The sequence below is a fragment of the Labrus mixtus genome, chromosome 4 (genome assembly GCF_963584025.1).
Source record: "Labrus mixtus chromosome 4, fLabMix1.1, whole genome shotgun sequence".
Classification (NCBI taxonomy): Eukaryota; Metazoa; Chordata; class Actinopteri; order Labriformes; family Labridae; genus Labrus; species Labrus mixtus.
Genome location: NC_083615.1, coordinates 26,177,218 through 26,197,204, shown reverse-complemented (window position 1 = coordinate 26,197,204; position 19,987 = coordinate 26,177,218). Strand labels below are relative to the sequence as shown.

At 45.0% G+C, this 19,987-nt stretch overlaps 1 protein-coding gene across 1 annotated transcript in view; it reads left to right on the top strand.

Annotated features, from left to right (window-relative positions):
* The window catches only part of LOC132973278 (neural-cadherin-like), a 112,006-nt gene that overhangs the window by 59,241 nt on the left and 32,778 nt on the right, over positions 1–19,987 (top strand). Inside the window, exons 12-21 of the mRNA XM_061036648.1 lie at positions 3,824–3,991; positions 5,738–5,987; positions 7,318–7,445; positions 8,616–8,802; positions 11,211–11,354; positions 14,047–14,330; positions 15,217–16,825; positions 17,571–17,664; positions 18,441–18,625; positions 19,572–19,801. Coding sequence (XP_060892631.1) covers positions 3,824–3,991; positions 5,738–5,987; positions 7,318–7,445; positions 8,616–8,802; positions 11,211–11,354; positions 14,047–14,330; positions 15,217–16,825; positions 17,571–17,664; positions 18,441–18,625; positions 19,572–19,801 — 3,279 coding nt within the window. The remainder of the gene's footprint in view (positions 1–3,823; positions 3,992–5,737; positions 5,988–7,317; positions 7,446–8,615; positions 8,803–11,210; positions 11,355–14,046; positions 14,331–15,216; positions 16,826–17,570; positions 17,665–18,440; positions 18,626–19,571; positions 19,802–19,987) is intronic.

The following is a 19,987-nucleotide window of genomic DNA, read 5'->3' as shown; positions in this document are numbered from 1 at the left end:
GCTGAGCACAATAAACCAACCCAGAGAGTCGCACTCGCACATGATAATGTGTGCGCTCAGAAAGACATTCACTCATTCTTGCTGCTCACATTGACTGCTCACAGCAGGACAAATAGACCCTCAGGCCACCCGGCCCGGTGCTCCAGATGTACCTGGATGTGACACTATTAATATAAATGTAATTATAAACCTGAGCTGGATGTTTCCACAAAGCCATTCAGACCGGCATTGATTGTAAAAGCAGCAGCAGCTTGGTCCACATCGGACGTCACCGATTACAATCTTTGTTCTCTGTGTAGTTTGGAGCTTCGGAGGAGACTTGTTCACAAATACTAATTGGATTGTCCCGAGAAGAGAAAATGTAATTCTGAAGTTAAGTGAGATTTCTTTTTATCAGGCTGCAGCAGCACAATAATAGAGTCACCAAGCCTTGATTTGCATTAATACATTCATTACATTGTAACAATTGAATCCTTATTTGACCAGTTTTTGTATTAACAAAGTGGTTTAACTATGACTTTTATTATCTTTCACTGTGAGTGGATAGAATGAAATTTAATTATCTTCTCTTAGCGGTGAAAAAAAGCTCTTTAGAGGATTTCAGAGTTTTTTCACTCTGCTGTGAGTTTAATATGATGTAACACCTTATCTAATTCAGACAAACAAAGTCAAGCACTTCAACAGCAGCTGAAGGAACATTTCTGTTTACCCTGTAGTGTCCCATGTAGTGGACAGAAGCTCTTTTCAGATGGCTCCTTTTTTTAAAAAGTAATTGGTATATTGGTGCCCCAGTCTGTGAAATCACATTGCATTTGGAGCTCCACATACACACATAGTTAGACATGGGCGCACACACAGCGCTGTTCTCTAGAGCCTGACCGATTAGCCAGCCAGTAATATCGGCCGATATTAGCAAATCCAGTCACTATCGGTATCGGCTAATTTAGTCGCAGATATGCGCCGATATTTCTAGATTTATTCATCAGTCAAGTAGCATTTCATTTGAGTTTAATTGCATAACACTAGCAGTTCTCTTTCACCAGCAGAGGGCGCTATAAGGATTACTGCAAGCATCATCACTCTCCAGAGTGTCAAGATGTGACGCACGCACATGCGTAGTTACTTTCCAGTTGAGTGACCATCCCGTCTGATAACTGCAGATCTATGTCTATCTCTACAGATTGATGAAAGTTATCGGCCGATATATCAGTATCAGATCTTTTCCCTCCCTGATATCGTTATCGGTATCGGAGCCAAAAGTCCCATATCGGTCAGGCCCCACTGTTCTCTCCCGTCTCTCCCCCATAACGCCTCCAGGACATTCAGGTTGACGGTGAAACGTCATGGGGGCGTAAATATCGCGGCTTGAAGCGGCAGACTGAACAGGGCTAGTATTGTTGTCAAGACCACTCTTACCGGGGCGCTGGTGGCACAGTGGTTAGTGCGCGTGCCCCATGTATGGAGGCTGTAGTCTTCCAAGCGGGCGGCCCAGGTTCAAACCTGTGGCTCCTTTCCCGCATGTCATTCCCTACTGTCTCTCTCCCTGATTTCCGACTCTATCTACTGTCATATCTCTCCATTAAAGGCACAAAAAAGCCCAAAAATAAATCTTTAAAAAAGACCCCTCTTACCGAGACCAGAGTGCTCCAAGACATTTAGAGGTTGAGGCCAAGTCAAGATCAAGAACAAGGCAGGTCGAGACAGAGACAAGACCAAGACCATAAATATCTGAAAAAAATCATCCTCTTGAGTGCAGGAGGCCTGTCACTCACTTAGACCGTGACACCGGGGAGATTGCAGCCGTAACCATGTGGATAAAAATCAAACTTGTTATATGAACAACGTGATATGTTGTTTGAGAAAGAGGTGTTTTCATTCTAATCACAGAAATGACTTGGAAAAATAGCCTATCAGTGACTGCATGCTTTCGATTCCGAGACGAGACCTTCAAAAAGTGGTCTCAAGACCAGTCTTGATGAAGACAGATTTTGAATACTACAACACTAAACAGGGCTGATATCTCCTTACTTTCTGGTGCTTCAATCACAGCACAGTCACTAAAGTAAAGTGGATATTTTGCAGCCTGAATTACACTTCAACCACCTCCCTCTGTTCCAAATCTATCCAAGTGATGTTTTTTTATAAATTCAAACAGAAACTTCAGATTCAGGTATGAACTGGAAGTTATAACTGTCAGTCTGCTGGATGATGCTAATTTACTAGAAACCTGCGAGGCTAAGCTGAAGGTAACACGACTTACCGTGAGGATAAAAGGACGACTCCCCACACACACACACACACACACACACACACACACACACACACACACACACACACACACACACACACACACACACGAACATGCACCGACTCACTTCAGTTGCAAACCTCCTTTCTCTGCTATTCTTGTGCGTCTTGCTGAAGCTTCTAGAAATCTGTGCTCATAAACTATTGATGCATGTGCAGAATCTGTGCAGGAAGGTAGACAGGCAGGTATGTCATTGTGTTTTTGTCAGGATAAAATCACGAGATGGATTCAAAATAGACCTTGGACTGCAGGGGAAACTGGATCTTTTTTTCTTTATTGCTGAATCATTTGGTTCATTTTTTGTTTGCTGTTTGGATTGAAAGTTTATTTAATAAAAGCATCAAAAATGTAAATCTTTAGACCCCCTCCCATCACTTACTTTGTTTTGGAGCAATATGGGAATCAGAGTCATGTTTTTTGGGGCCAGGTACAAGGACAACATGCTTGATACCTTTGTCTTAATCTTGTTTATGTGTCTTTACTGTCCGAGTACTGCTGTTTGAAGCTTTGTTTAATGTTCCTCTTCTGAGTTGTGTTGTAGTCAACACCACACTAACCGAGACCAAGACATACCCTAGACCAGAGTACGAGACAAGACCAAGACCAAAGCAGGGCAAGACCGAGACAAGACTAAGGCATTTAGGGATCAAGACCGAGACAAGACATCACTCTTAACACACAAGATAATCTTTAGAACATTTAAAAATTTTAGACTTTGTTTTGAAACGTCTTAAAGGGGGAATCGGTCTCATAGTCGTCCAGATAGTCTTGTAATGTCTTCTTTGCTTTACTTGACATAAACGTCATCATGCCCTCTCACTCCTTTCAGGGAATCTTCCTGATTATCTCCTGCTGCGTTCACACATCAGATCACACCGACGTTGTGCAGAAAATGTACGAGGGGGCCGCAGGAACAAGTCTGTATAAAATCAGGGGGTGAATAACTCAGCTGTGTTTGTTCACACATGCTGCTCACCATGAAACATTCAGGAAACTCATAAGTTTTGTGCATGTGTGAAAAGAACTCCTGGACGATTAAACAGAGATTGTTTCTGACCCTGTGACCAAAACAGAAGTCCTCTGGGGTCATTAAAAGTCGATCTCATCTGACCTCTGACTGAGTTCAAAACGTTCATCAGAGTGACGGCCTGGAGATAAACTGTTCATTTGTCAGATCATTTATCCATCTATCTTATTTAAACCATGGTAATGAATTCTAAAAAGATTTACAACCAAACAAGAGAAGCAATAGAAATATGAACAGTACTCCGAGATGTAAGACAAAGCCGTAGGCTACCTGTACTGGAGAATGAAAGCCAATGACAGCTTGTCACAGAAATATAAACCTGTTTAATTGTAAACCATTTGCTGAGAAATTAGACACATCAACTGTTTGACATCTTCTGCAAAATCTGTCAAACACTTCCAGTAAACACTTGTTATTCATTTCTTTTATCAACTAAAGTATTCCAGCTGTGAATCCTGTGATGTCTGACGTGTCATTGTTGCCTGCAGAGAACTTACATCACGCGGGAAATCATAGCTACTGATGGAGGAAACCGAAGCACCGCCGTAGAGCTGTCAGTCACCATCACCAATGTGAAGAACCAGCCCCCGGAGTGGGACAAGGAGAGCTACAGCGTGGTCATCCCTGAAAACACGGCCAGGGACACGCCCATCGTGGTACGTGTACATGTAGCTCTGCCTGCAGCTTTAAGATGTTTTCTCGTCTTGTGTCTTTTTGAGATGCTGTTTTTGTTGTTTGTTTGTTTGTTTGCTCCTCCTGATCAGAGCACAGTCTTATTCCGACACGGCGTTCTCTTTGTGCTCAGAATCGGTCTCTGAAGGCTTGTCAGAGAGCGTGTTTGAGCTGGATGCTGAATGAGGAAGCTGACACCAGATCACATGTGTTAAGCAAGTTTCATGACTGCGGGCTTATTAAATCCAATCAAAAAGTCTCCTTTGATGTGAGAAATATATTCTGTCAATCTGGAGAGTGCAAAAATCCCTTTTCATTCCTTCAAGGTCCTCACGAGGGGATTCATTTAGAGATAAGAGGTTGTTTCAGGACTCCGATAAAAGATATGACTGACGTCTTAACTCAGATAATCAGTTAGCACGCTTGGTATCAAAGTTTGGACCAATCAGTGCGTCTTGCAAACTACAAAACATAAGTGTGGTGTGATACTGTTCTAAGGTCACATGTGAACAAATATCAACATTTAGGATATTACCTTCTGACTTGCTGAGACTTGGCTGAGAATATGGATACTCAGAGAGGATGCAGGGAGTTAGCTTGGCTCTGTCCAAAGTCTAAAATAATGTGCAGCTAGTGTTTTAACTGATTGACTGATTAACTTTTCCTGATGACCGCCTACATTTCCTCTTTAGCTTTGATGAATCTACAAACAGCCTCAGGTGGAGCCTGTCAACTTTTTCGCTGTGAGCATACTGGTTCTGTGGTGTGTCCATATTGCTTTGATTAAATGGCTGAGATGAAGCAGATCCTATTGAAAGCTCCCAGACATCAACCAAAGTGACAAACTGGATATGAGGAAGATAAAGCTTTGAAACAGAGTCTGTTCTACGTGGTCTCTATGAATACCTATGGTTAGTATTTACCATAGAAGTATAAGAGCTTCTTTGTGCCTGTGACCTTAAAGGTGGAGTCAGTAGTTATGGTCATTGCAATTTGTAAACACAACATTCATTTTGGTCCCCTCCTCCTGGGCTTATCGTACGCCCATTGCAGGACTTAGGGTGTACGTTTACAGCTTGTACCTACACTGTTAGCTACCTAAGAATATTACGTTTGCTGTCATGGAAAAGCCGATAATTTAGCGAGCTAGCACAAGCTATCCGCCGGTGTTTGTCACCTGCCTGTCAAACAGGAAGCAGATCAACTCCACGTCCACAGGTAAAAGCCAACACAAGGTTCACCCTCGTTTTCAAATGTGCTTTATCCGCTTGGCTTTTCACATCAATATTATAAACACACCAGCTCTCTGCTCAGAAATATCCGAGTCAACTGAAACACATGAACATGAAACACCAGAACATGAAAATCCAGGGACTAGGACAGAGTCTGCAGCGTCACCACCACACATGTCATTTTTAAATGATCACCTGATGAGGACTGCTGGTCTGAACGTTGTGATTTTAATGAATTTAAGCTTTTTTGTGGCATTTGAGCAAGTGTGCGGGCATATCTTCCTCCTCAATCTGATTTTATCACCATCCCCATAACGAGGAGGCAAATCAGCTCCCTCTTTATTTAATCCACTAAATAAAGAAAGCTGGACTGGATGTACGCGTCAGACTTCCTTCTGTTCTGTAAGCACCAAGAACATCGGGATAATACTTTAACAGAACCTGACATCCAGGCCTCCAGCCAAGCAGACTAATGATCTCACCTCTCCTCCTGCTCAGACGATCAGGGCCACCTCTCACCTGGGTGACCCGCGGGTGACCTACAACCTGGAGGACGGGATGGTCCCTGAAACCAACATGCCAGTCCGGTTCTACCTCTCACCAAACCGTGAGGACGGCTCTGCTTCCATCCTGGTGTCCGAGCCGCTCGACTACGAGACCACGCCATTTTTCTCACTCCGTGTTCGAGCGCAGAACGTGGCTGCTGTTCCTCTGGCGGCCTTCACGACAGTCTACATCAATGTTACAGGTGGGGTTTGTGATTTTGTGTTACATAGGGAGGTTTCAGTCATTTTTCTTAAAGTCAGCATGAAATAAAAATAAATGTTCCCATTTTAATCCAGCGTTCCTCTCTTAAAGGTCACATATTCTCCTCCTCTTCAACCAGTTTAAATAAGTCTCTGAGCTCCTCAAAACATGTGTGTGAAGTTTCTTGTTGTAAATCTACTCTGATCCTCTATTTGATCATGACTATAAACCCCTCTATTTCAGTCCTGCTCAGAACAGACTGTTTCTGTGTCTGTAGCTTTAAATGTAAATGAGCTGTGTTTGACCACGCCTCCTCTCTGGAAGGGTTTGGGTGGCTCGGGCTTTCTCGCTCCATGTCCTATTGTTTATGGTGAGAAGGCAGACTCAGAGGGCAGAACAAACACCTAGCTGTGGGAGTGTCACCCACCTGGGGGAGGGGCTACTGCCCTTTGTGATGTCATGAAGGGAAAATCTCTAAACGGACTGTTTGAGCACACATTTTCTGAAAAGTGGAGCAGACAGAAGACGGAGAGGATGGACTTTTCTCATCATTGGGGGGTTTGTAGACAGACTAGAGACACATATTAGAGTTAGAGAAACATGGTGAAGTGGATTTAGCATAATATGTGAAATATATTTCCATAAAGCATTCTCTGAGAATTTTTACATCTTAATAACTTTACTTTATCTTCCTGTAGAACATGTCAAATTTCTGATGATTCATCCTGCTCTCAGGGGCGTTTACTAAATTTCTGACCAATTATGACGCTAATGACAGAAGCTAATGCCAACGTGATGACCAGCCTTCTGTCTTCTGATTGGTTACTTCTTGTTTCAGTCATCCTCTGCAATTTTTGTTTAAAGCCATTAGAAAAACAGCAGGTATATTAAGCTACTGCTGGGTAATAATACTGTAAAATGTCATATGTCACTTTTGATCGGTTAAACCATGACATGTAAAAATAACTTTTAAGATGTCAAGCTAAACTGCACAATTTAGTCATTAAAGTTCTTCATCTGAGGCTTTGTTCCTGCCTGTTATTCTATGTTTTTTTTTTTAAATAAATGTAAAACAAACTGATCTTTAAACTGTTCAGTATAATGTTGGGTTCATGTGCAAGGGAAATCTGAACTCTAGTGTGCATGAGTAAGCAGCTGTAGTAAACATGCTAATATTTGTTTTGTTTTTTCTGCAGGAAATCAAACCCCTAAATCTTTAATGCACACAGTTACAGAGACTTCAGCTCGGGATGCAACAGAATTTATTATGTAATTACTGTTTGGAAATGAACACATTATTAATTACCCATAAATCTCTCTTCACTCTATAGATGTCAACGACAACGTGCCATTTTTCACCTCCTCCATCTACGAGGCGTCGGTGACAGAGGGAGCTCAGATCGGGACTTCAGTCCTGCAGGTTTCTTCCCACGACAAAGACCTGGGGCTTAATGGAGAGGTTGGTGCTCTCCTATTTTGTGTGCATTGCAGGTCAAAAGAATTGGGAATTTTCAACCAAATCTTCAGGATCTTTTCTTAGGGCCACTTAAGGGCCGGCTTGAAGGATTTGCCTAGGGTGCCACATTCAGGGGGGCTCTGGCTAAGGTTCATTACCACTGACTGCACGGAGACTTACATACCTGTCTAACCTGCAAAACAAAATAGAAACAGGTCTGTTAGCGTTCTGACCGTTTGGAGGGAAATGTTGGAGAAACGTGTGGACAGATCAGACGGTGTGTGTTCCCTCCACCCGTCATCAGTCGTCTGAGCTGATCTGATGTTTCTATAGATTATGTTAGCTTTGATTTCAGAATGAATGTAACAATAACCCCCTCGAACATCTGCACATTCGGTAGCTGCATACGGCCTCAGATCTCTGGAGTGTCCTCTAGAGGTATCCTCCAATAACCTGCAGAGCCAAGCATGTGAACAACTATGCTCATGACGCAGCTGGCTGTGGCTGAAGTGAAAGAGTTTCCTTCTACTTTAAAAGGCAAGCATATCAGGACGCCAGGACGCCTAGCAGTTGATGTCCCGCACCCCTTGAAAAAAAGGCTATATAATGAACGTCACAGTGGTTGTGGATTTGGATCGGACCTCAGCCTGTTGTTGCTGCATGTCATCCACCGTTCTCTCCTCCTAACATATCCTGTCGCTCTTCAGCTCTCCTACTTATTAAGGCAAAATGCTTCACAATATAACTTTAAAAGAAAAGAGAAATATCTGTGGCTTAGAGTTATCTTGTTACTTATATTTGTGCTCTCTGGGTTGTTCTGGGGAGTTATTCTAATCCTGCCTCTGGCTCTGAAACCAGTACAGTCTCTGGTCCATGTATCACAATTGGTTGCTCATTCTGTTTCTTCACAACACAATTTAGTACCAGAGTTGTTGGAGTGTTATTGAGGCTGTGTCAGTAACCGAGCCATCACTTGTGTGTGCCTGACTGTGACCATATTGTTGGGATAGAGTATTGATCGGACTTTGCCTGTGATGATGAAGAGACGGTCTCTGAGAAGATGATTGAGAGCTGCTGACATTTTCTACTACAAAGCCTTTAATTCCCTTTATTTCTACAAATTATTGCTCTAAAACACTGTGCCTTCATTTTCTGATTCCCTGTTCTCCTCAGATCACTTACTCTCTGCTGAGTGACAGCAGCGGCGACCACCATCTGTTCCGCATAGACCCAAACCTGGGGATCATCTGCACAGAGGCTGTGTTTGATCGAGAGGCTCGGAGCTCCTATTTGCTCGAAGTTCAGTCAGAAGACGGGCAGGAGTCAGCGCGACCCGGAAAGAACAAGCAGCCCAACTCAGGTTAGATTTGATTAATAATGACAGCAGACGTTCATGACACTTCAATAGCAGCCCCTCATGAACAATCATTCCTATAACTTAATTTCAAAGGAATCGTACGTTTAGTGAAATATGCTGTTTTGTTTTCTTTCTGAGAGTGAGATGAGAATATGGTGAACCATTATGTTTTCAATGGAGAGAGAGATTCTGTCCGTGGTGGTGGCTGAATAATGCTGTTTATTCATCAAACTAACACATTTAAGACAGCTCGTCAAACATAACGAGAGAGAGAGAGAGCGTCCATTGAACGACATGTATCAATGACCTTGAAGTAACTGGTCCTGTCGACACTCTAGTCAGCAGTCGTCTGTCCTGATTACAACAAATCTCAGTGAGGTTGTCAGACTTTTCAACACTTTTTGATAGCATGAGTTTTAAAAGGAGATACGCTTTGTTACTTTAATTACTGATGGCATCAAAGCTTTAAACTACAAACCCAAACATTGCCGAAATGCAGGGCTGGGGCTCAGTGCTACAGTCCAAAATGGCATGCACGTTATAAACACAGCCATGACGTTCATTTCAGCAACTGAACTACCCGAGGTGACACTTAGTGGCAAACTTGAACCGATGAAGAAGTGTTAAATCCTTCAGTTCCTCAAGTGTCCACTAGAGGCTGGCCGCAGAGACACAGGAAGTCACATACACACCCATTCAAAAAAGCCTGTTTTTACAGCAGAGATTAACATCCTCATTTACAGCCTGGTTAAAAAAAACAACAAATAGTTCTGATTAGCTTCATGTCTCGATCGGCACACACTGTACGGGGGGGTGAATGTTTTGATGACTCATCAGTTTTGATTTGATGAAGGATAAGAGTTATTCACAATAAGGCGTGTAGCTAACCTGATAGACAGGCGGGACAACGCCTCTGCTCCAGCTCTCAGGCTTCCTCCATTATTATTTACAGTCTATGGTTGACACCTAGCAGACAGCTCACTCAAAGAGGCCACGAAAGTCAACATCATTTCAAACTATTCTTCCTGTATGAGACAAATCTGTGCACGATTTAAAAGTTATTAGTGCACAATCCCTTTTCATTTTAGTCATGCAAATTGTTTTTCCCTGTAATATGTCAGCGTTAACGTTGAAGTGACCTCTGTCCTGGTGATGAAATGTCTCATTCATAAAGAGCGGCATTGTTTTATTTCCCATAAGCCCACTGGGTGACACTGAAAGCTCATCTATAAGGGGTTTCCCCTGTATGCTCTGTGTTTCAAACAGACCACATGACATTATATTCATTGACGCCACGGGATGGACTTGAAGAAATAGTCTTAATTTGCTTTATTCCAGTGTCATGAGGAGACAGACTCGGCCTCCTGAGGTTTCCTGGCTCTCTCTTGTTGTTACAGAGCCTTTTTCCCTGCCCCTATTTTAATTTGCCTTGTTCAATATTGAACCAGAACAGCCTGTGTTTGTTTACCATTTTCACTTTGTGACATTTTGGCATTTGCAAAACCTCAGTCTGCATGCAGAGTTACAGAATAATACGTGTGGATTCAGGAGCAGGTCTTTGGTAAATGTTTGTGAAGGAGGTATTAGGGGTAAAGGGTGATGTTTTGCAGCAGTAAAGCCTTCTCTCCAGAGTTGCCAAGGCTGCTTAGCATTTGCAATGAGCCTTAGTTGCGTCTTGTGCTACAAATCTCCCACATCCAGAAGGGCTCATCTCCTCTGCAAACATTACCTGTCTCTCTCTGCGTCACCACCGGGACGCACGAGGAGGAGGAGGAGGAGGAGGAGGAGGAGGAGGAGGAGGAGGAGGAGGAGGAGGAGGAGGAGGAGGGAAACATAAAAACAAGTGGAGAAATCCGAGCCACCTTCAGCACCTGTTTTTACTGCAGCAGCTCTAAATTAACATGTCAGCCATGTGATATGTGAGCAGATAATTTACTCTTTCTAACTAAAGAAATAAACAGCGTAATGAGAGGGGCCTCGACAAGACACAAACACTTGTCATCTTATGAATATTTAACCTTCCCAGAAGACACGTTTTTTTTTTATCTACTCTCTGCGACGGAGCAGCTTGTTGAAGAGGTTTAGTCCCATTAGCTTTATTCTTCTCTGCTCCAAACGGTTAGCCCAGTTCGAACAATAAACTCCTGACAAAGAGAATCATTTCTGTAATTTACTGCACATCTTTGTGAATAATGTTTTTTCTGATTCCCGTGTCAACGAGGCGCATGGTGCCGGGTTAAGTGCCTCTTCCACACTAAGCAGTGACAATGAATAGTGGAATCAATAAACAGATGGAGGGGGAATGCAGGATACAGTGTTAGTGTGTGTGTGTGTGTGTTTGTGTGTGTGTGTGTGTGTGTCTGTTTGTGTGCTTCGTCTTTTAATCTTCTGACATTCTGTCATTTTTGCAGACACAGCATATGTGAGGGTTTTCATCAGCGACGTCAACGACAACAAACCAGTCTTTGCTCAGAGACTGTATGAAGTCGGAGTCGACGAGGATGCAGACGTGGGCCTGGCTGTTGTCACTGTTAGCGCTAATGACGAGGATGAAGGTATGCTTGATGAGGCAGCACGGCCCAAGGAGATCTCACTGATGCCATTTCTTTGAAATAAAGGTTAAAGCAGCCAGCCAACCTGAAAGAATGGGAAAGTTATTTTGCATGTAGACACTTGAAAACTTCATGCAGACTATTTCCTGAAACTACAGAAACATTTTGGCAGTCCATCAGTCAGTTTTTCCAGGAGCGGAGTAATTTGCCAAGTAGGCACCTTTTTGGAAGATGGCCTGTGTTTGCAGCAGTGTGCAGCAAAAAAGTGACCCTCTGGGCAGTCTCCCAATCTGGCCTGAGCTCTGCTGAAATCATTCAGTGTGCTAGATTTAGCGGTGAGTGCTCGGTAATGTCTGTAGCACATATGTTCCAGAGAGAGTGACAGAGCTCCCACACAGTAGGTGGGCGGGATTTAACCAATAAAGCAGTTGCTCATCCTCCAGTAGCCGTAAGACCCCCTTTTATCGGGCATGTTTGGGTCCGTTAATCAAGTATTTATGGCGAGCGGGGGTGCAGCTTAGGCCGTCTGCAGCTCTAATGATGAATAGCTGTGCAATAACACCAACCCCAGACATTAAGTTGCAATACTGTTGCACTTGAGTCTAACAGGCTATGCTCAATCCGTCTTGTTTAAAAACTCCACCCTGCTGTAAGCCAGGCAGATCCCTGTGGGAGGCAGGGCGCACTTTGTCAGCCGGGGTGGTGTTAATAGTGCAGATTAGTGTATTTACATGGGATTGGAGCTACTTTAACGCAACAGCGTGATTGAAAGCAAAGACTGTTCATTCCAGGAGATTATTTGATCTATTCCTGTGTTAAACCATCGGACTGGACGGTCTCCATGGAGACGCAGTAGATAAGTTCAGATACTGACTAAACTACCCCGCTCCCCGCCCCCCCTCACAATCATTCCCCAAAGGGTGCTATCAGAGTGCATTACAGTACGCTGCTTTGCTCCCTTTTACTTTTTTCGTCTTTCTTTTTTAATTAGTATCTGATTAAAGCCGAGTAGACGAGCTACAACGTTTCCATTTAATTAAGTAATCAAAACAAGAAAGGGATACATGAAAACCTACTAATGCTCAGGTCTCAGAGGAAATGAGGTGTAATACTCATGTGGCTGCGCAGCTCTGTTGTTTGGAGAAAGAAAGTGTTTCTGTTTAAAGTAAGAAAAGCGACAATATTAAAGTGTGTGTGCAGAGATTAAAGAAAATAATTCAAAGGCAGCTGTAAAGTCTGCTGCTACAGCTCCATTCCCACAAATGTTAGGACGTGTGATGAAAAACAGAATGTGATGGTTTTTAAAGCCTCGTCTTTGATTGAAGGCAGCACAAAGACAACTTAGCAAATGTTGAAACGGAGAAATGTTGATACTATTGAACAGAAATTATTTCCCTATTTCAAATATAAAGCCTGCAACACGTCTCCAAAAAGTTGGGACAGGGTCATGTCTGCCACTCTGTTGCATCACCATTTTTAACAGCTGATGAGACACGTTTCTGTCATGTTTACCATTTTGCTTCTTTCTCTTTTTCAACAGTTTTTTAAAAAGAGAACATTTAGAGACAGGACAGTAGATAGAGTCAGAAACCAGGGAGAGAGAGAGAGAGAGTGGGGGAAAGGAGCCACAGGTCGGATTCTAACCCGGGCCACCCGCTTGGAGGACTACAGCCTCCGTACATTGGGGCGTGTGCACTGACCACTGCTCTTCCTGCACCCACTACCATTTGGCTTCTTGAAAGATGTCAGCTGTTCAACAGTCCAGATTCTCATTTGTCTTATTTTATATTTCATAATGCTCTGAACATTTTCAGTGGGTGACAAGTCGGGACTTTAGGAAGGTCAGGTTATGACCTGGACTCTTTCACAGAGCTGTGCTGTTTTAATACGTGCAGATTAATGTTGTCCAACATTATCCTGCTGAAATAATCAAGGCCTCCCCTGAAAAAGAAGTCGTCTCTTTGGCAGCTCTAAAACCTGTTTCTATGGTTCTGAATGAATGGAGCCTTCATAAATGTGCAGGTTACCCGGGCCATGTGCACCAATGCGCCCCCATATCATCAGGGATGCTGGCTTTTTAAACTGAGCGCTGAAAACAAACTGGATGGTCCGTCTCCTCTTTAGCCCGCAGAGGCGTCCATTCTTTCCAAACAGAAAGTCAAATTTTGACTCATCAGACCTCAGGACCGTTTTCTGCTCCGCCTCAGTCCATCTTAAATGAGCCCTGACCCAGAAAAGGCAGCGGCAGGGAGAGAGAGAGAGTGGGAATGACATGCCGGAAAGGAGCCACAAGTCGGATTTGAACCCAAGGTCGTCCGCCAGGAGGACTACAGCCTCTGTACATGGGGCGCCCGCACTAACAACTACTCTACCAGCGCCCCATCCTTACTCTTTTTATAACCAGTCATGTTACTAACCTGTTGCCAGGTTACCTTATACACTGTGAGATGTTCCACCAGGTGTTTTCTTTTAACATTTCATAAACTTCTTCAGACTTTTGTTGACACTGTCCCAACTCTTTTGAAACCTGTTGTTGGCATCAAATGACATTACTGACTTGTCTTTGTGTTATTTTTAATCAAATATGGGGTTGTACATGAAGTTCCTTGTAATTTCACTACTTTGACTATGAAACTGATTATTTGCACAATCGGGGATTTCACATCAACCGTGCATTCTGTGATTCCTGCCACAGGTGCGAATGCCAAGCTGCGTTATCAGATCACGTCTGGAAACAAAGGAGGGGTTTTTGACATCGAGCCAGAGGTGGGGACTATCTTCATCGCACAGCCGCTGGATTACGAGGAGCAGAAGAGATACAAGCTGCTCGTCCTTGCCTCGGACGGGAAGTGGGAGGATTACGCCGCCGTGGTTGTTACTGTGGTCAATAAGAACGATGAGGCGCCCGTTTTCTCCATGAGCGAGTACTACGGATCAGTCACAGAGGAGCTCGATGGGTCACCTGTGTTTGTGCTGCAGGTGAGATCATTACTGCTGAGACGTTTTCTGTTATCTGCTAACCTGTAATTATCTATAGAGCGCTCTAACTTAAGTCAGCAGCTGCTCAAAATGTGTTCAGTGTGTTTTGTTTTACATGTTTTCTCTTTTGATAGCTCTTCTGTTCATTAGCTAAAGAAGTCTGTAACATTGAATAATTATTATTTAGATGTGTGGTAGACAGCAGTGATTGATCTCGTGCAGACGCTCAGCTGCGAGGCTGTCAGCCGTACTCTGAGGCCAGATGTGAGCTACATGGCTGATCAGAGCGCGTTGCTTTAATTCAGGCTGTCAGGGAAAAGTGCAAACACTTAAATGGGCTGTCTGAAAAAATCTCAGAGCAAAGAAGACCTGCGTGAAGTCTGAGAGGAGATGAGAGGAAGCAGTAATTTGATGAATGAAGATCTGTTTCGTTAAAGAGGACATATGATCCCCCTCCTCCAGCTTTTCAAACAGTCCCCTGTGGTCTAAATGAAACATCTGTGCTGTGCTTTGGTCAAAATATAACATGAATCAAGCACCAGAGGAGGTTTGTGACCCTGTATAAACCAGCTCTCTCAGAACGCTCCGTTTTGGTGTGTGTGTCTCTTTAAATGCAATGACCCCCAACAGAGTTTTCCCGGTAGACATCACTCCTTTGTTAGAGAGAATAAAAATTGCGGACCTGCGCAAAAGTTTTGCTCTAGGCCGGGGGTGGAGTCCATGGGTGGAGATACCAGGGGAAGGGAGGACATTTTTTTTTTTACCAGAATCCCACTGTGACATCACAAGGAGAGCAAATTATTTTGTGGGTCTGTAGACACTCAGGTTACCCAAATATATGTTCAAAAACACTGTGCCCTTTAAGGAGTCGTCTTTTTCTCTGCAGGTGACGGCCACTGACCCTGACAAAGACGCAGACCAGGGCGCCATCCGGTACTCCATCCATGGCCAGGGGGCGGAGTCACACTTCATGATCAACGACATCACGGGGGAGATGTACGCCCAGCGCACCATGGACCGAGAGGAGCGCGCTGTCTGGCGCTTTGTAGTCATGGCGACAGACGAGGAGGGCGAGGGACTCACCGGCTTCACAGATGTTATCATCAACGTGTGGGACATCAACGACAACGCCCCCACCTTCATGTGTGCGCCCGATAACTGCCACAGCAGCGTTGCGGAGAACTCTCCTCCTGGAACATTTGTGGTGGAAATGACCGCCGTGGACCTCGATGACGCGGCAGTAGGTCAGAACGCCATCCTCACGTATCGCATCACTGAGAACGCACGCAACGCAGACAAAGCAGAGCTGTTCACTATTGATTCCAGCACCGGCACCATTTCTGTGGCAGCGGAGGGTCTGGACCGCGAGTCTGCTGACAGCCACAGGATAGTAGTAGAGGCCAGAGACGGCGGCGGTATGACAGGAACAGCGACCGCCACTGTAGCGGTCGCAGACATCAACGACCACGTTCCCAGGTTTAAAGACGAGTGGTGTAGTGCTCGTGTGTCGGAGAGCACCAATGAGGATGCTCCAATTCTGAAGCTGAGCGCCTTGGACCTGGACGCGGGCACGTACGCACAGCTGGCGTTCAGTGTGGTGGCGGGAGACGCGGAGCAGAGGTTCTACATGGTGAGCCACAGGCAGGATCAGACGGCGACTCTGATGCTGAAGAAGAAGCTGGACTTTGAGAAAGCAGGAGAGCAGCGCTTCAACCTCACCGTCAAGGTGGAGGACTCTGACTTCTCCAGCGTCACCCACTGTGTGGTGCAGGTGGAGGATGAGAACGACAATGCTCCCGTGTTTGCCCCCAGCTCACACCTGCTCCCCCCTGTACCTGAGGATGTTACCGCGGGAACCAGCATCACTCAGGTGGTGGCCTCTGACTCAGACTCTGGCCTGAACGGGGAGATTGTGTACAGCATCCTGCCTGACTCTGACCCCTTTGGGCATTTCTCAGTCAGCCGTGCAGGTGTGGTCACAGTGGCGAGCACGCTGGATAGAGAGACCGTGGCAGGATATGAGCTTGTTGTCATGGCGACAGACCGGGGTAACCCAGCACTGACTGGCAGTGTCACGGTCCACTTGCCGCTGTTGGACGTGAATGACAATGGGCCGGAGCTGGAGACGGCGTATGCTCCCGTGCTGTGGGAGAACAGTCCAGCACCTCAGGCGGTCTGGCTGAACCGGAGCTCCACTCTGCTTCACGTTGTGGACAGAGACTCCCCAGAGCACGGGCCTCCCTTCCTCCTCTCCCTCCCCCCTCTGCACTCTGCAGACTTCCACCTCCAGGACCACGGAAACGGCTCTGCCTCGCTCACCGCCCTGCGGATGTTTGACAGGGAGAGGCAGAGCGAGTTCCGCTTGCCCGTGATCATGATTGACAGCGGCCTTCCGCCAATGACATCCACACACACGCTCACCATCACCATCGGTGACCAGAATGACAACGCCCACCAGGCAGGCGAGAAAGATGTCTATGTGCATTGCCGCAAGGGTGAGTTGCCCGCTCCCCCTCATTTCATTCTCTGTGTCCCCTGCTTCCTCCACTGAGCGTTTCTCTGCAGGCAGGGCGAGCATGAGGTGGAGAAACTGAGGCTGCAGCTGACAGGAAAAGTTTTCGCTCCCATACCTGCGCCGCGTAGTCTGGAATTCATAATAGTACTTTTTCTTTTACATTCCAACAGTGTTTTGTTATGCTAAAATCTTTTTTCAAACCCTCCTCTCATTCTCTCTGCACATTCCTCCCTCGCCAACCCTCCGCCTAAAGCTCGTCTGAACATCACATTATGATAAGAAACTTCCTCTTCTGTACATTGTTATACCCTCAAGGAAAGTTGGTTAGGTGTGTTGCTTTGTTAGCATTCAATCACACACTCAGCTACATGGCAGTTTTGGTTATTGTGGAAAACAGGAGCGCCGTGACTCATCCAGGCTGCCATTGTTTACCCAGCTGCAGTACTCTGGCACTGCAGGTCGATAATAACATAATCCATACTGAGATAGCCCTGCTTCCTTAAGCTCTACGCTCTCTGAAGTGGAGCACTGAGAGCCTATTCATTCCAGCAGTGGGGCTCCACATTTATGAGCATAATAAGTAGAACAGAACACAAGAATGCAAGATAAGGAGAAGAGAGGGACCAAAAGATAAGTGTTGGCATCAGCAGATTCTGTCCAGACTGAATCAATGTGTGTGTGCGTGCATGTGTGTGTGTGTGTGTGTGCGTGTTTACCTTGAACAGGAGGGATGGCAAATGCGGCACTGGGGAGGGTGTATGCCCCAGATCCTGATGACTGGGACAACAAGACCTACACTCTGGAGACAAGTGCAGCCAAGTAAGAGCTCTCTTTTAAATGCATATCATTTTTTTTTTTCCTCTGGAAACACGCTGAGCTTCAAATGTGCAGCACAAGAACAAGAACAAGTGCTAGAGCGGTGGGGAATCAGAGGAAGTGCCTACAGTGTGGAGTGTGAGAGATAAAGGAGGATGTGGACTCAGCGTTGAGTTTCTCTAACACGGCCTCCGTCATTGATATCACTCAGACTCAAACATACCTTACAGGTACTTCTCACATCTTATTCCCTGGACTCTGATATAAAAGCTGCACTTTCCAAAGAGACTTTAATCACGGCCGTCAACAGTGATTGCCTCTCTGGAAAATGCAATCCGATGGAAACAAACCAAGCAATCTGGGTCCACGTGTGTGATGAAACAGCCTGACTCCATCAGGGACCCTGTGCTGCTGTTCAGTATTCACACCCTCAAGATCAGATTAGGAATACCAATTGCATATTTGTCTTATACACATAACATATTCTGACAGTTACCATGACAACTATCAAACTCTTGGAGGCCACGAATATTTTCCTCTTCTTCTTGGCTGCTTTTCTCTTTTCTTTATATATTCTTGTTTTTTTTCCACTAAATTCACATTCACGTGCTGCTGGAGTTAAAGCGGCTACCACTGACCAATTCTCTTCCTGTCTGTGTGCCATCTGTCAGGTAGTGTTCCTCTGAATGAAAAGAAGCCACTTGTCTTTGTTGTTCTCTTTCTCTCATCTTCCATCGATGACGTCCTCTCATACTCAACCGCTCCTCTGCTCCCCTCAGGTACTTCTCTTTGAACCAGAGCTCAGGAGTGCTGACCGTCAGACAGAACACTCCAGCAGGCAGCTACTGGCTGAGGGTCGGGGTGTCTGATGGGGTTTGGCCTGATGTGATCTCAGGGATCAGAGTTCATGTGAGGGAGCTGGAGGAAAAGGCCATCCTGTCGTCCGCCTCGCTGCGTCTGACCGGTAACATTAGCAGAAACGCTGACTCACCTGTTGGCTCACACACTGTGTTGTTTTAAAGCGTGCTGTGCCTGCAGCTCTGCAGGTGCAAAGATGCTGCTGTGATTCCACAATGATTTTCCCTGCTAGGTGTCATCATGACCTCTAAAAACAATAAATCAGGACAACATTGAGGGTTTTTCAGTTGGATTCTCTCTCTCAGTAACTCTCCACACACAAAAAAAGGAATCTTCCTCTTTGTTGCAGCTGCTGTTGTTTCATTCTTTTGTGAGGCTGAATGTGAAAGCAGCAGTCTCTGCCACAAGCATGAACAAAGTGGTTCTTTTCATTAAATGATTATCAAGTTGTCACTCCGGTTAACGCTGATAATAATAGGTTGTCAGGGGAAACATTTTGGTTCTTGCATTATTTAACATTTCTCTGCTTGTTAGTTACACTTTCCCTCGGTGCCTTTTTTTCTTTTTTCCACACTCTGAAGTTTATGTTGCAGTGTTCATTTTTCTGTCAAGCTCTCAGAACAAATCGGAGCCAGAAAGGTCAATTCGGAAGTGTCAGGTAAAGTCCTTGACATTTGAAAAGCCATTCAGCACAGGCCTTATGGATGCCTCAGACTCCGGGTCATTATCATTTTTGGAGATTAAGAGCGACTGCCCACATTCTCAGGATATGATTGGAAGGTGAAAACTTAAATATGATTGATTTTCCTGGTATCTGGTACAAGGCCCTGACTTTGTTTCACTGAATAAATGAATGATTTCAGCTTGACAGCATCAGACTGATCACCTTATGGAGGATTCAGTGAGTGAGCGGATCGATACGGGAGATGTTGGGCTACCTCTCATTCTAATGGAATCAGGAACTCAGCAGACTTTGATCAACTCTGTACTTGTCATTGACGAGTCTGTACTTCTTTTTTTCATGAACCCCCCTCTCTCTTTGTCTCCTGAAGGCATCACAGCGAGAGATTTTATCGACTCGCCCGTCGAGGGGAAGAGTCGACTGGAGACGTTCTGGGACTTCATGTCTGAATCGCTGTCCGTCAGACCGGGGAGCATCAACATTTTCAGCATAGCAGACAGAGAGCAGAAAACAGTGGACATCCATTTCTATGTGCTCACGGAAAACGGCTACCTGCGCCCAGAGAAGCTGCACGCTGTCCTCGCCGCACATAAAAAGAAGGTATATCTATAACGTGGTGTCTGATAGATAGAAATCAATGCTCATACATCAAGTGATACACTTTGGAGCTTGAGGGGAAGAGATAACGGGGCTTTTTATCTGCCCTTTTATTTTCACTCCAACTTTCCGTCTGTTTACCGCCTGGCCCTGTCATGTCTCTTTATCGCTCTCATTTATTTCCTCTAT